Source organism: Cebidichthys violaceus, unplaced genomic scaffold, assembly GCF_023349555.1.
Source record: "Cebidichthys violaceus isolate CVI_PGR_0920_01 unplaced genomic scaffold, fCebVio1.0.p SCAF_38, whole genome shotgun sequence".
Classification (NCBI taxonomy): Eukaryota; Metazoa; Chordata; class Actinopteri; order Perciformes; family Stichaeidae; genus Cebidichthys; species Cebidichthys violaceus.
The window spans coordinates 1390075-1403077 of NW_027176572.1; the positions used below are offsets into that span (position 1 = coordinate 1390075).

The window sequence follows — 13003 nt, forward strand, 5'->3', positions numbered from 1 at the left end:
GAGGCTATTCTGAGTCTGGCAGGAAGACGGAGGGAGAAGTCGACGGCTCTCGGCGGGTTTTACTCGTTCTTCTGTCTGACCTCCGCGGTCTGAACGGAGGCTCTCTGAGGAACGCTCTGACTATTCTCCCAAACACCAGAGGGCGTACAAACAAAATGAACGGTGAAGAACCAAAAAGACAACGAGTCAGACTCAGAGATCTGAACACAGACTGAAAGTGAAACTGGTTTGTAATTATCTGTAAACTCATATCTCATATTAATGAACAACTTTATTACCTTTAAACAACTGAAATATAGTGAAAAAGAATAAAAGAGACAGACCTGTGTAAGCAGATCGCTATACGTCCCTGGTCTTCTAATAAACTGATATTAAGGATTGTATTGTAAGACGGACTGAGGTCCAGGGTAATTAGAGGCTCCACCCACTCCCTCAGGGGAGCATTGGGATCAGGTGTGGGAGGAGACACACCTGGAGCTAATCTCCTCATCGGGGGAGGTGAATCAATGTGAAGCAGGAAAGCTGATCAGAGGAGAACATGCTGAGAGCATGCTGCGAAGATCTCCAGGGCTGGAGAGAGTGGAGAGCAGTAAGCCGGCTAGCGGCCCGGCTGGAAGAGTTAGTCTGGTTTAATGACAGAGCTCTGGACTGAGCTAGGTTTTCTGTTTATGTGTTACTAATTAAAGATCCTCACAGGGCGACTACGCTCCGTTACTACTTCATGGATACGTCTTTGTGCAGGAATATTTGAAGTCTCTGTTTTAATAACTTTGTGTCGTTTGTTGACTCCAGAGTTTCCCTTTCTGATTAAATGTCCCCCGTCCCCCCCTCCCCCGTCTCTCCTCCCTGTAGTCACTGTGTTCATCATATGGTCACCACCGTCCTCAAGCAAACACAATTAATAAGAGCAGATTACCACCGCTTGAGTCCAGGATGTTTAATTTCACAGCGAGCCCCGTCCTCCTAAACCACAGGAGTGTGCAGTGAGCCCCGTCCCCCTAAACCACAGAAGTGCAGTGAGCCCCGTCCTCCTAAACCACAGGAGTGCAGTGAGCCCCGTCCTCCTAAACCACAGGAGTGCAGTGAGCCCCGTCCTCCTAAACCACAGGAGTGCAGTGAGCCCCGTCTTCCTAAAACACAGGAGTGCAGTGAGCCCCGTCCCCCTAAACCACAGGAGTGCAGTGAGCCCCGTCCCCCTAAAAAAACACAGGAGTGCAGTGAGCCCCGTCCTCCTAAACCACAGGAGTGCAGTGAGCCCCGTCCCCCTAAAAAAAACACAGGAGTGCAGTGAGCCCCGTCCCCCTAAACCACAGGAGTACTGTGAGCCCCGTCCTCCTAAACCACAGGAGTGCAGTGAGCCCCATCCCCCTAAAAAAACCACAGGAGTGCAGTGAGCCCCGTCCTCCTAAACCACAGGAGTGCAGTGAGCCCCGTCCCCCTAAAAAAACCACAGGAGTGCAGTGAGCCCCGTCCTCCTAAACCACAGGAGTGCAGTGAGCCCCGTCCCCCTAAACCACAGGAGTGCAGTGAGCCCTGTCCCCCTAAAAAAACACAGGAGTGCTGTGAGCCCCGTCCCCCTAAAAAAACACAGGAGTGCAGTGAGCCCCGTCCCCCTAAAAAAACACAGGAGTGCAGTGAGCCCCGTCCCCCTAAAAAAACACAGGAGTGCAGTGAGCCCCGTCCCCCTAAACCACAGGAGTGCAGTGAGCCCCGTCCCGCTAAACCACAGGAGTGCAGTGAGCCCCGTCCCCCTAAACCGCAGGAGTGCAGTGAGCCCCGTTCCGCTAAACCACAGGAGCGCAGTGAGCCCCGTCCCCCTAAACCACAGGAGTGCAGTGAGCCCCGTCCCCCTAAACCACAGGAGTGCAGTGAGCCCCGTCCCCCTAAACCACAGGAGTGCAGTGAGCCCCGTCCCCCTAAACCACAGGAGTACAGTGAGAGTCATCCTAATCCCCCCCTTCCGCTTCCGCCGCGTCCATCCGGCTGCACGAAACCGACCGGCTCGCGTGTCATCGCAGCCCGATGTGAAGGCAGAATGTGTAAGTCTCTGATCTCGGAGCGTCTTCGGGTCGACTAATACCAACACGTGATGCTAAAATATAATCCCCCCCACCACCAGCTGAGCTTCCTGTGAGCTGATACTTATAATAACGACACCAGCTAAGACGAATCACAGGGAGAGTGGAAGCTAATTAATCACTCAACCTGTGAGCCAGTGATGATCCAGAGATATTTAAATGAATAATGTGTCTTCGTTAACCCTCTGAACCCCACATTTGATTGAAAAGCATGTTTTCTTTCAAGACTCGCCAAAACTACAATGTTAATCGCAGCCAGACGCTGTAAAAACTGTCCTTATCGTCAGATTTTCATCTGTCCGACGGTCCTCGAACACATCATGTGCCACAAACGCACTTCAGTCAGAAAAAGCCGCCAAATCAAAGCTTCAAATTGTGATATTTCATCAGAAACATTTTATTCTATTTTATTTATATCTACCGTTTACTCTAAAACAGATCCTGTAAAAAACATGAAGTATGTTGCAGTGAAATCGAGGCCACGGAGAGAACAATGTGACGGGAACAAAACACAAGAGGGCTAATGTTCATCGTGGATCTGGTGATATCGTATCACACAAAAATCCATCTGGCCGGCTTCAAGTAATGTTTCTTTGTGTCTTTTTTTCAACAAAAAAGACACAGATAGATTTTTTTCAACAAAAAAGACACAAAAGTGTTGCTTTCAACCCGAGGTCCATTTCAAAACAACACCTTTCAAGTACTGCCGTTGGTTGATGTTTTTTTAATAATAACTAAAAAAGAATCCAGAACTGAAGTGTGCAAACTAATGCTGATATACTATATTTCTAATAAGGGTTGCGTATTAATTACTTTGAAGAAAGTTGGAATGAATTCTTCACAGCCCTAGTATGCATCGTAGTATTATAGTTCAGTATATCATAGTATTACTGTACTGTTACTGTGTACTGGTGGAGTCCGTCACTGCTCACTTCAACAAACTGACCCGAGGACAAACAGACAGAGTGTTCAGAACAGCAAATGGAAAAGCTTTTATGGACTGAAACCAGCTGAGTCACTGTTGTGTTTAATCTATCACATATCATAGTTTTTATTGATCTGGAAAAAAAAAAAAAAAAAATCATAAAACACTGTCGTCAATCCTACAAAACCTAAAGATAGTTCAGTTCTTCTTTTTAAATCTATCAAATGAAATATGACATTTTAAAAAGAGACACAAATACCAAAGCTTAATTGTCTTAATTAGGAAGTGTGACTTAGCTTACTACTATGTTATAGTTGTTATAACGCCGTAAAAAAGGGTAATATCTAGAGTTGTTGATGGTTTACTGACTTCAGATTGGTCAAAATGATTTGTGGGACATTGGCAAAATAAATACTATATGTATACTGCTATAATCAAACAATAACGTGGATCAGCAGTGATCAAAAGCATCATCAGGGGTCTATAAAAGTTATATTTGCTTTCACAAAATAATCAAAAAACAACCGATAAGAGTATAAAGAGTACTAGTATCGATAAAGAGCACCAGTATCGATAAAGAGCACTAGTGTCGATAAAGAGCACTAGTATCGTTAAAGAGCACTAGTATCAATAAAAAGCACTAGTATTGATAAAGAGCAAAGAGCACAAGTATCGTTAAAGAGCACTAGTATCGATAAAGAGCACTAGTATCGATACAGAGCACTAGTATCGATAAAGAGCACTAGTATCGATACAGAGCACTAGTATCGATAAAGAGCACTAGTATCGATACAGAGCACTAGTATTGATACAGAGCACTAGTATCGATACAGAGCACTAGTATTGATAAAGAGCAAAGAGCACAAGTATCGTTAAAGAGCACTAGTATCGATAAAGAGCACTAGTATCGTTAAAGAGCACTAGTATCGATAAAGAGCACCAGTATCGATAAAGAGCACCAGTATCGATAAAGAGCACTAGTATCGTTAAAGAGCACTAGTAGCGATACAGAGCACTAGTAGCGATACAGAGCACTAGTAGCGATACAGAGCACTAGTATCGATAAAGAGCACCAGTATCGGTACAGAGCACCAGTATCGATACAGAGCACTAGTAGCGATACAGAGCACTTGTAGCGATACAGAGCACTAGTATCAATAAAGAGCACCAGTATCGATAAAGAGCACCAGTATCGATAAAGAGCACCAGTATCGTTAAAGAGCACCAGTATCGATAAAGAGCACCAGTATCGATACAGAGCACCAGTATCGATAAAGAGCACCAGTATCGATAAAGAGCACCAGTATCGATAAAGAGCACTAGTATCGATACAGAGCACTAGTATCGATAAAGAGCACTAGTATCGATACAGAGCACTAGTATCGATACAGAGCACTAGTATCGATACAGAGCACTAGTATCGTTAAAGAGCACTAGTATCGATAAAGAGCACCAGTATCGATACAGAGCACCAGTATCGATAAAGAGCACTAGTATCGATACAGAGCACTAGTATCGATACAGAGCACTAGTATCGTTAAAGAGCACCAGTATCGATAAAGAGCACTAGTATCGATACAGAGCACTAGTATCGATACAGAGCACTAGTATCGATACAGAGCACTAGTATCGTTAAAGAGCACCAGTATCGATAAAGAGCACCAGTATCGATACAGAGCACCAGTATCGATAAAGAGCACCAGTATCGATAAAGAGCACTAGTATCGATAAAGAGCACCAGTATCGATAAAGAGCACTAGTATCGATACAGAGCACTAGTATCGATAAAGAGCACTAGTATCGATACAGAGCACTAGTATCGATACAGAGCACTAGTATCGATACAGAGCACTAGTATCGTTAAAGAGCACGAGTATCGATACAGAGCACTAGTAGCGATACAGAGCACTAGTAGTGATACAGAGCACTAGTAGCGATACAGAGCACCAGTATCGATAAAGAGCACCAGTATCGATAAAGAGCACCAGTATCGTTAAAGAGCACCAGTATCGATACAGAGCACTAGTATCGATAAAGAGCACTAGTATCTGTGACTGATGAATTATGATGTCATGATCACTTCAAAACACGTTTACTCGTGACAGCAAGACAAGATGGAGTCACTGCGAAACACTTTTACCAGCACAAACTGTAGTCTGTGAAGCGCTGCAGCTACACGGTCCAATCAAAAGTGTGTGTTGGCTCACGGCTCACACAGTCAGTGAAGTATCCCGTCACTATGGTACAGTGAATTATCACGAGGAACAAGAAAGTTAAAGGAAAGCCCTCTGATCTTCTGCCTCCAGAACCCCGGCATGGTGGACTGCATGGTGCTGCGGCTACAATCTGACTGACTGGCTGTCTTTGGAAGCAAAGAATCCAGGAAAGAGGAAACTAGGACACCAGGAAAGAGGAAACTAGGACACCAGGAAAGATCATCGTTTAAAGAATGCAGAGCTCATGTACTGCTTTGTTTACTCCATACTTACTGACATTAACTTAAATATTTAAAAAACTAAATTTGGGGACGCACGCAGGTTTATGTGAAAGCTGATTTATGATTATAATATTCACCAGTAGGGGGTGCTGAACATATTTCACGACCTGTGTGTGTGTGTGTGTGTGTGTGTGTGTGTGTGTGTGTGTGTGTGTGTGCGTGTGCGTGTGCGTGTGTGTGTGTGTGTTGGACAGCTCCCGGTGCTGAAACCTCAGCAGTCGAGACCAGAAACGACCTCATTTCATCATCACAACTGGAAAAAACGTTCAGAAAATACATTTAAAAACCAGACAGCTGATCATCAGGATCCAGGAACACATTTAGTCAGTATAGAGGTGGAGGAGGAGGAGGAGGAGGAGATGAGGAGGAGGTCAATTTAGGAGAAGAATGGGAGGAGGATGTGAGAGGAGAGGAGGACTGGAGGAGGAGAAGGGAAAAAGATGAAATAAGAGGAAGATTGATAAAGTGGACAGGAGGAGCAGAGGATTAGGGGGAGGCAAAGGGATATGAAGGAGAAAGAAATGAGGAGAGCAGAGGAAGGAGGAGGTGAACGAGGGGAGAGGAGGTGTGGAGAGCAGGATTGAAAAGAAGAGAAGTCTGGGAGAAGAAATGGGAGGAAGGTGGTGTAGATCCTGGAAAAGACAGGGAGAATTAGGGGGAGGCAGGAGGGTAATGAAGGAGGAAGAAGAGGAGGTCAACGATGGAGGAGAAGAGGAAAGAGGAGAGGAAGATGGAGATTGAGGAAAAAGAGGAGGAGAGAGAATTCCAGGATTCCAGAAGGAGACAAAGGAGTAAAAGGTTGAGGATGGAAGAGGTGAAATTAGGAGAGGGGGAGGAAGATGGAGAAAGAGGGGGGAAACGGGAAGGAAAGGTGAGGAGGACTGGATGGAAACAAAGAAAGGAGGAGAGGAGAGGAGGGAGGGGGAGAAAGAGAAAATGAGAAGAGGAGGTGACAAGGAGAATGAGCAATAAAAAGAGGAGAAGAGTGAAGAAATGGGAGGAAGGAGGAGGAGAGGATTAGGGGGAAGCAAAGGGAAAATGAAGGAGGAAGAGGGGAGTAGAGGAGGAAGGATGATAAAAAGGAGGAGAGAAGGAGGTGTGGAGAGCAAGATTGAAAGTAGAAGTCTGAGAGAGGAAGATGGAGAAACTGGAAAAGAGGAGATTAGGGGGAGGCAGGAGGGAAATAAAGGAGGAAGAGGAGGTCAACAGGAGAGTAGAGGAAGATTTAGAAAAAGAGATGGAGGAGGGGGAAGAAGATGGAAAAGAGGAGGATTTAGAGGATTAAGGAGAGGGGAGAGTGGAGGGAGGTGGGGAAGGAGACAAAGAGGAGGAGAGGAGGATTGAGGAGGGGGACAGGTGCTAGCTCACCTGGTTGGTAGAGAGCGGTGCATTCTGGGAGATGAACATCTGGACCAGGATGTGGAGCCCCGAGGTGAACAGGCCGGCCAGGATGGCCCAGGTGAGCGGCAGCGGCAGCATGCTGTAGGTGGCGAACAGCGTGAACAGCACGTAGCCCACGCCGTCCCCCAGCAGCCCGTAGCCCAGCCCGGCGGCCAGGATCTGCGTGGCCATGGCCACCCAGGTGACCACGCCGCTGTACTGCAGGTAGCTGTGCGACGTGGTGTCCTTCCGCACCACGACTAAGGCACAAATGACGACCTCGACGCCCGTGAAGAAGCCCAGCAGCGTCCCTTTGATCGGGTCCATCGGGGACGAGGCCAGGGTGAGGTGCAGCACCAGCAAGGTGAGCTTGGTCACCACGTCCAGGATGTTCATCACCACCACCGACTTGCGCCTCTGGCCCAGGAAGTAGCGCTGGTAGAGCCGCTCCAGGTCGCGGGACTTGAAGGCGTTCCGCAGCGTCGGGAAGATGACCCCCCGGTACGTGTAGCCCCAGTTCAGGAAGAAGTCGGAGTTGCTCGGCGCGCAGTCGATCTGCAGGAAGCCCAGGTCGCTGCTGGCGCGCTCCGGGAACACCTTGGTGCCGCCGTTGTTGTGCCCCACCGACGTCCGCCCCGCCGACTGCTTCCGCGCGTCCTGGCTCGGGTCGTAGGGCTCGTCCTTCACCCCTCCTCCGCCCTGCTCGTGGATGAACCGCTGCTCGGTGATGTGCCGCACCGCGTTCTGCCACAGCAGCCGTTTGGGTCGCGCGCTGCCGCCGCTGCCGCCGCTGCTGTTGCTGTTGTTGCTGCTGCTCGGGGTCTTGTTGATGGTGTACAGCTCCTCGCTCGCGCTGGAGCACCGGACCTCGGACAGCTCCATCGCTGCTGCCGCCGCGTGCTGCTGTTGTTGTGTTCTCCTCTCTGTCGGTTGTGTCGGTTATTATTACCCCTCCCTTTTTTTTTCTCCCGGTTGTGAGTTATCTCAGCGATTTTTGGGGAGACGACGTCCTCATCGTGCGCATCGAACCGGGGGTGCGGCGAGCGCGGCGCGGGGTGAAAGCGCGCGGTTGGAGGTCATCGTCACGCGAACGATTCCACTGAAGAAACAGCACGTAAATCCGACTCGAGTGGAAAAGCATCTCCGAGATTAACCGCGTGCCACCACCGTCATCATCATCATCTTCATCATGCACCGTGTCTCCTGTGCTGAGGGGGTGAAAACAAAAATCACCGCGCGGCGTGTCCAAGCGGCAGCTCGAGCCACCGTGCGCCGACCGTCCGCACCATCAGGGTGCCGCGCGGGGCCACGGGAGAGCCGGGATCCGAGAAAAACAACAACAAGGCGGGTGGTGTTGGGGTGCACGCGGTGTCAGTCCTTAGATCTTAGCCTTAACCCCCCCTCACCCCCCACCCCCCAAAAAAATGTCTCGCGCGTCGTTGGCACAACTGGTCCGTTTACTCTTTTCCTTGCACGTGCAGCTGTAGGGTGAAACAACAAAAAAAACACAAATCACGTTAATTCCCGTTTTTGGTGAGGTTCATAAACCCCCCCCCCCCCCCCCCCCCCAAAAAAAATAGACAAATCCGGTAAAGTGAGCAGGCGAAACGTTACAATCCGGTGAATAGAATCCGGTTCCTTGGACGTGGTCTCGAGCCAGAGGACCTTCAGTGAAACATTGGTCAACTTGTTGTTGCTCGAGAGGCTCGCAGTCAGGATCGGAGTCAAGTGCGCGAGCTCCGCATCGCGGATCAACCCTGCTTCCTGTGCCTCTCCATCGACAAGAGTGGGCTCGCGCGCTTGAATGCAACACCTGGCTCGAGCGAGGGAGATGGAGGGGGGGTGGTGGTGGGGGGGGGGGAGTGCAGTGCCAAGAAACACAGCGGTTCTCCGTCACAATCCTACTCCGTTATCTCTGACCGCGCGAGGGGAAGCGGCTCGTGTCCGTGCAAAGCGTGTCCAAAAACAAATAATGTTCCCGTGCAGCGCGCGAGGATGAGAGCCTTCCTTCCTTCCTTCCTTCTTTCCTTTCTTTCTCCTCCTCCTCTAGTTCGTACTCCTCCTCCTCCTCCTCCTCCCGTGAGCCGTGTCTCTCTTCTTCGTCTCCTTCTCCTCCTCCTTGGTGTTTTTTAAAGGGCGTGCAGCAGCCGCGTGGAGTACTAGACTAGATGTGCAGAGAGCGCGAGGCTGGTCAGCGAAGAAGCAGCGAGCGAGTCAGCTGGGCTCCAGCTTGACGTCACAGTCACCTCTTAATGTGTGTGTGTGTGTGTGTGTGTGTGTGTGTGTGTGTGTGTGTGTGTGTGTGTGTGTGTGTGTGCCCCCCCCCCCCCTCAGTCTTAGCCGTCTTCCCCATCCCACGCGCTTCTTCTCCTCTTTCCCTCTATCCCCATTCCCTTCCTCTCTGTTTGATTCTTACTTCACCTCCTTCTTTCCATCTCTATGTCTCCAAATATGTCTCACTCCTAGTTAGGTCTCGGCCCCTTAGCTCAAATGAAGGAAATATGAATAATTCAGTATTAAATAAAAAAAAAATATATATATATATTCAATTTAAGGCAATCGTGTGCCTCCAACTTTTGTGGCAACAGTTTGGAGAAGAATCTCCTCTAAAACTCAATCATCAGACAAGAATGTCAATATTGGACAAACTGTTGCATTGTGGGTTTTGTAGGCACCTGGAATTAAAAAAACATATCTTGTTTCCAATGCTTCACGTGTTAAAGCTGCATTCTCTCTAGTGTCCACCAGGGGGCGACTCCTCTGGTTGTATAGAAGTCTAGTCTAAAATGACTCTACTTCTCTCTTGATTTATTCCCTCAGTAAACATTGTAAACATGAGTTTATGGTCTCAATCTCTAGTTTACAGTCTTCTTCAATACAGCATGATGTTCATTTAGTACATTATGCTCCATTTAGAGTCAAACACACCATAAAGCAGGGGATGCTTTAGGGGCGGGGCTACACGCTGATTGACAGGTCTCTACCAGAGACGTATACGGCGTCTCTACGTCACTCCTCCTCAGTCCAGATGTGGTCACTTCCTGTTCACTGGTTGATAAAAAAAACAACATGGCGACGGCTGTAATCCAAGATGGCGACTGAGAAATCGTTGAACTGGAGGCTTCATAACATCAGTCCACAAACCAGTGGGTGACGTCATGACGACCACGTCCTCTTCTCATAGACAGTCTATGGTTGCTTCTTTTTTTATGTCATTCCGTTTAGTCCTTTGTGTCGTCTTTGCATTGACTTTGTATGTAATCTACTCGCCCCGAAAAATTCACATTGCGTTTGTTGTGAACGCATCATAACAGTTTAGCCCATTAGGATACAGCAGAACATCAGTGAAACACCGAGGGTAAGAGCGTCAGTTTACCGACTACAATGTAAACAGTATTCTCGACGTAAACAGCGTGATCGTGAATCTAATCTGAGGCTTGGCAGGCGCTTCGCATATTAATCACAAACTGTAAACTTCAAATTAATCATGAAAGGAGGAACCCCCCCCCCCCCTCAGAGACGTTTCCACAATCACCCTCCACAGATCTCTACTGGCTGTCTGGCCCTGGGGGGACTCTGGTTAAAGCCAGATTAATTCAGATTAATTCAGAGTGTCACCAAAATGTAGACGGGATGTTGGAGAAAGAAAATGGCTCCAGCAGCCCTCCTCCTCTTGTCCCACTTTCGCTTAGAGAGAGAGAGACGCAGAGGCCTTTGAGAGGTCCTGGACTGGGATTAGATCGGTACAATGATTCTCTCCTGGACCTTGAGGAGCTGAAGAGGTCCTCATGAGGAGAAGCAAACCCCCACTTTGACTCACGCACGGCTCCGGGCGAGAGGAAAGTTGCCTCATTGCTATTCCGTCTATTTTTACCTCCTTCTTTTCGTCCGCCGTGTTTCCTCTCTAGCTTTTTTTTTACTTCTTTCTGCTGATTCTCCTGAAAGGGGAATTACTGAAATCCTTTCCCCCCCAAACTGAACCTCACCGAGCCCCCGCCAGAGCCGCTTATTATTCACCGTGACCTTTATTTGTCCTCATAAATGGGGCGTCGCAACCGAGAGGGGGAAAGACAGTGAATTTGGAGAAGCTGCAGTTGCGTCGTGGCTGGAGTCCTTCGGAGGGAACGCTGCTCCAGAACGAGGCGAGGTTTACAATCAACTCTGCTTACAGAACACACGATGACATCACTGAGCCCATCGCCACGCCGCGTTTCAAGACAATATAACCGTCTTCATTTATGATTCGTGAAATGCAGGAACGTATTAATCTTGTGGGCGTTTCTACACGATACTGTGAAGAAAATCATCAGAAGAAATGTGTATTTCTGATGATTCTCTCCACGTATACGAGACATGTTGTGATACACACACACGCTGTCTTCTTTAACATCCATCCTGACGTTGTAAGAAGCTGTGTTAACACTGGACACATGGGCTTCATGTCTTTAAGTTATTTCCTGGATCATTGATTGTTTGTCTTAGTGTTCACTTGTTATAGTGAGGCTGATTTAAATGTAACATGTGTCCATTTACGAGCACATTAAAGGCTGCATACATTATTATCTCAGAAAATGAACCTGTTTGCCACGTCGCCCCCCGGACTCGCTCATTTCAGGGTGTCAGACCCCCCCGACAGCTCGCCGTGGTCGGGGGGGTGACAGCTCATCAATTCCCCGCTGCCGTAATTTGAGGTTTCACTGAGGAGACGACAGAAGAGTTGAGGGACGGCTCGTCGAGTGTGCTCAGCGAGGACGAATGTGTGCGAAGGCTGCAGCCGTCCCTTCGCGGGCCGAGCCCCGCGGCTAGCTGCTGCAGAGCTACAAAAATAAATAGGTCTTACCTTGAATAATGGAGCGAGGCGCAGGGAAGGGTTTGGGCTCGGCAGGAGCTTTTATTCTCATTATTTGTCCCCGCTGGAGGTCAACCCGCCAGGAGCTGGATGTCGTTTCTACTTCACTCTCAGTTCTTTTTGTGTTTTAGTCATTTTGAGGTTTTTAAGGATCATATACAGGTATATATATATATATGTATATATATATATATATGCTCACAGCAGACACATTTCTCATCTAGGAAACCCTCAAAAACATAGTCGTGGGTTAAGATTTACCCGGATTTTTGGGAAGGAGAACTCAATACCATCCAAAAAAGGCAAATACAAAATCATGTAAGGAACAAACTACACTAATAGTCATAACAATCCAACTCATAGTTCAGTAAAAGCAACAAAAGGATGTACTCAAGAGTGAAGAAAGAAAGGAAATAAGGAAATGAGGATGTACAGGGAAGCAAACTAAGAAGGAAAGTGTTTAACGGTTTGGTTAGAGCTGGAACCAGAATGTCTTCCAGAGCTCCTGATACGTTAGGAGAAGAGATACTTCAGATACCTCTTTTTGAAGACCGATAATCGCGTCGATGGGAGTATTACTGGGGACCAGCTGGTCTCTTCTACACCCATTCATATTTCATCAGAGAGCAGAACCCTGACTAGTTCCTCTGACCGGCACATGATGGCCCAACGCTGGAGGAGCACCTTCAGAGTTCTTTGTGCCCTGTGGTTGAACCTGAATGTGATGACCAACACTACTCCCAATAGACCGGCAAACCACTCATTCATGTGCAATATCACTATCAGTATCAATATATGTATGAGCAATATACTATATATGAATATTTTATATTTCCTACCTCATATGTGCAATAATATACATCCAACCACTCAATCTGATTATATTGGTTTTTTTTAGCTTTTGATATTTTTTTTACAATTTACTTATTTATTATACCTTTACTTCATTTATTGTTTTTGGGGTTTTTTTTGTATTGTTTTCTACTGATGTCTCTTATTCCACTTTGCTGCTGTAATCCCCTCTGTGGGATTAACAAAGGATTATTGTATTTTATCTTATTTTATTAGGTTTTAAACAATGAAAAGCAACATGAAAGTACTTCGATAGAATCTGTAGCGATATCGCTGATTTGCTGATTGCGGTATGCCACACCCCTAATTTTAATTTTCAGAACAGGCAGGAACTCCAGCTTTCAAATAAACGTAGTGCATTTGCCCACTCCAGGAAAAGTTTAATGTTCAAACCGTCTTTAAAATCTGTGGGTGACGGGGGG

At 47.5% G+C, this 13003-nt stretch overlaps 1 protein-coding gene across 2 annotated transcripts in view; it reads right to left on the reverse strand.

The window, feature by feature from the left end:
• Positions 1–8401, reverse strand: part of adcy8 (adenylate cyclase 8 (brain)) — an 82429-nt gene extending 74028 nt beyond the window's left edge. For both annotated transcript variants that reach the window (XM_068726132.1, XM_068726133.1), the window contains exon 1: positions 6869–8401. In XM_068726132.1, the coding sequence (XP_068582233.1) occupies positions 6869–7762 (894 nt within the window). In that variant the 5' untranslated portion in view covers positions 7763–8401. The remainder of the gene's footprint in view (positions 1–6868) is intronic.
• Between the last annotated feature and the right edge of the window lie 4602 nt (positions 8402–13003).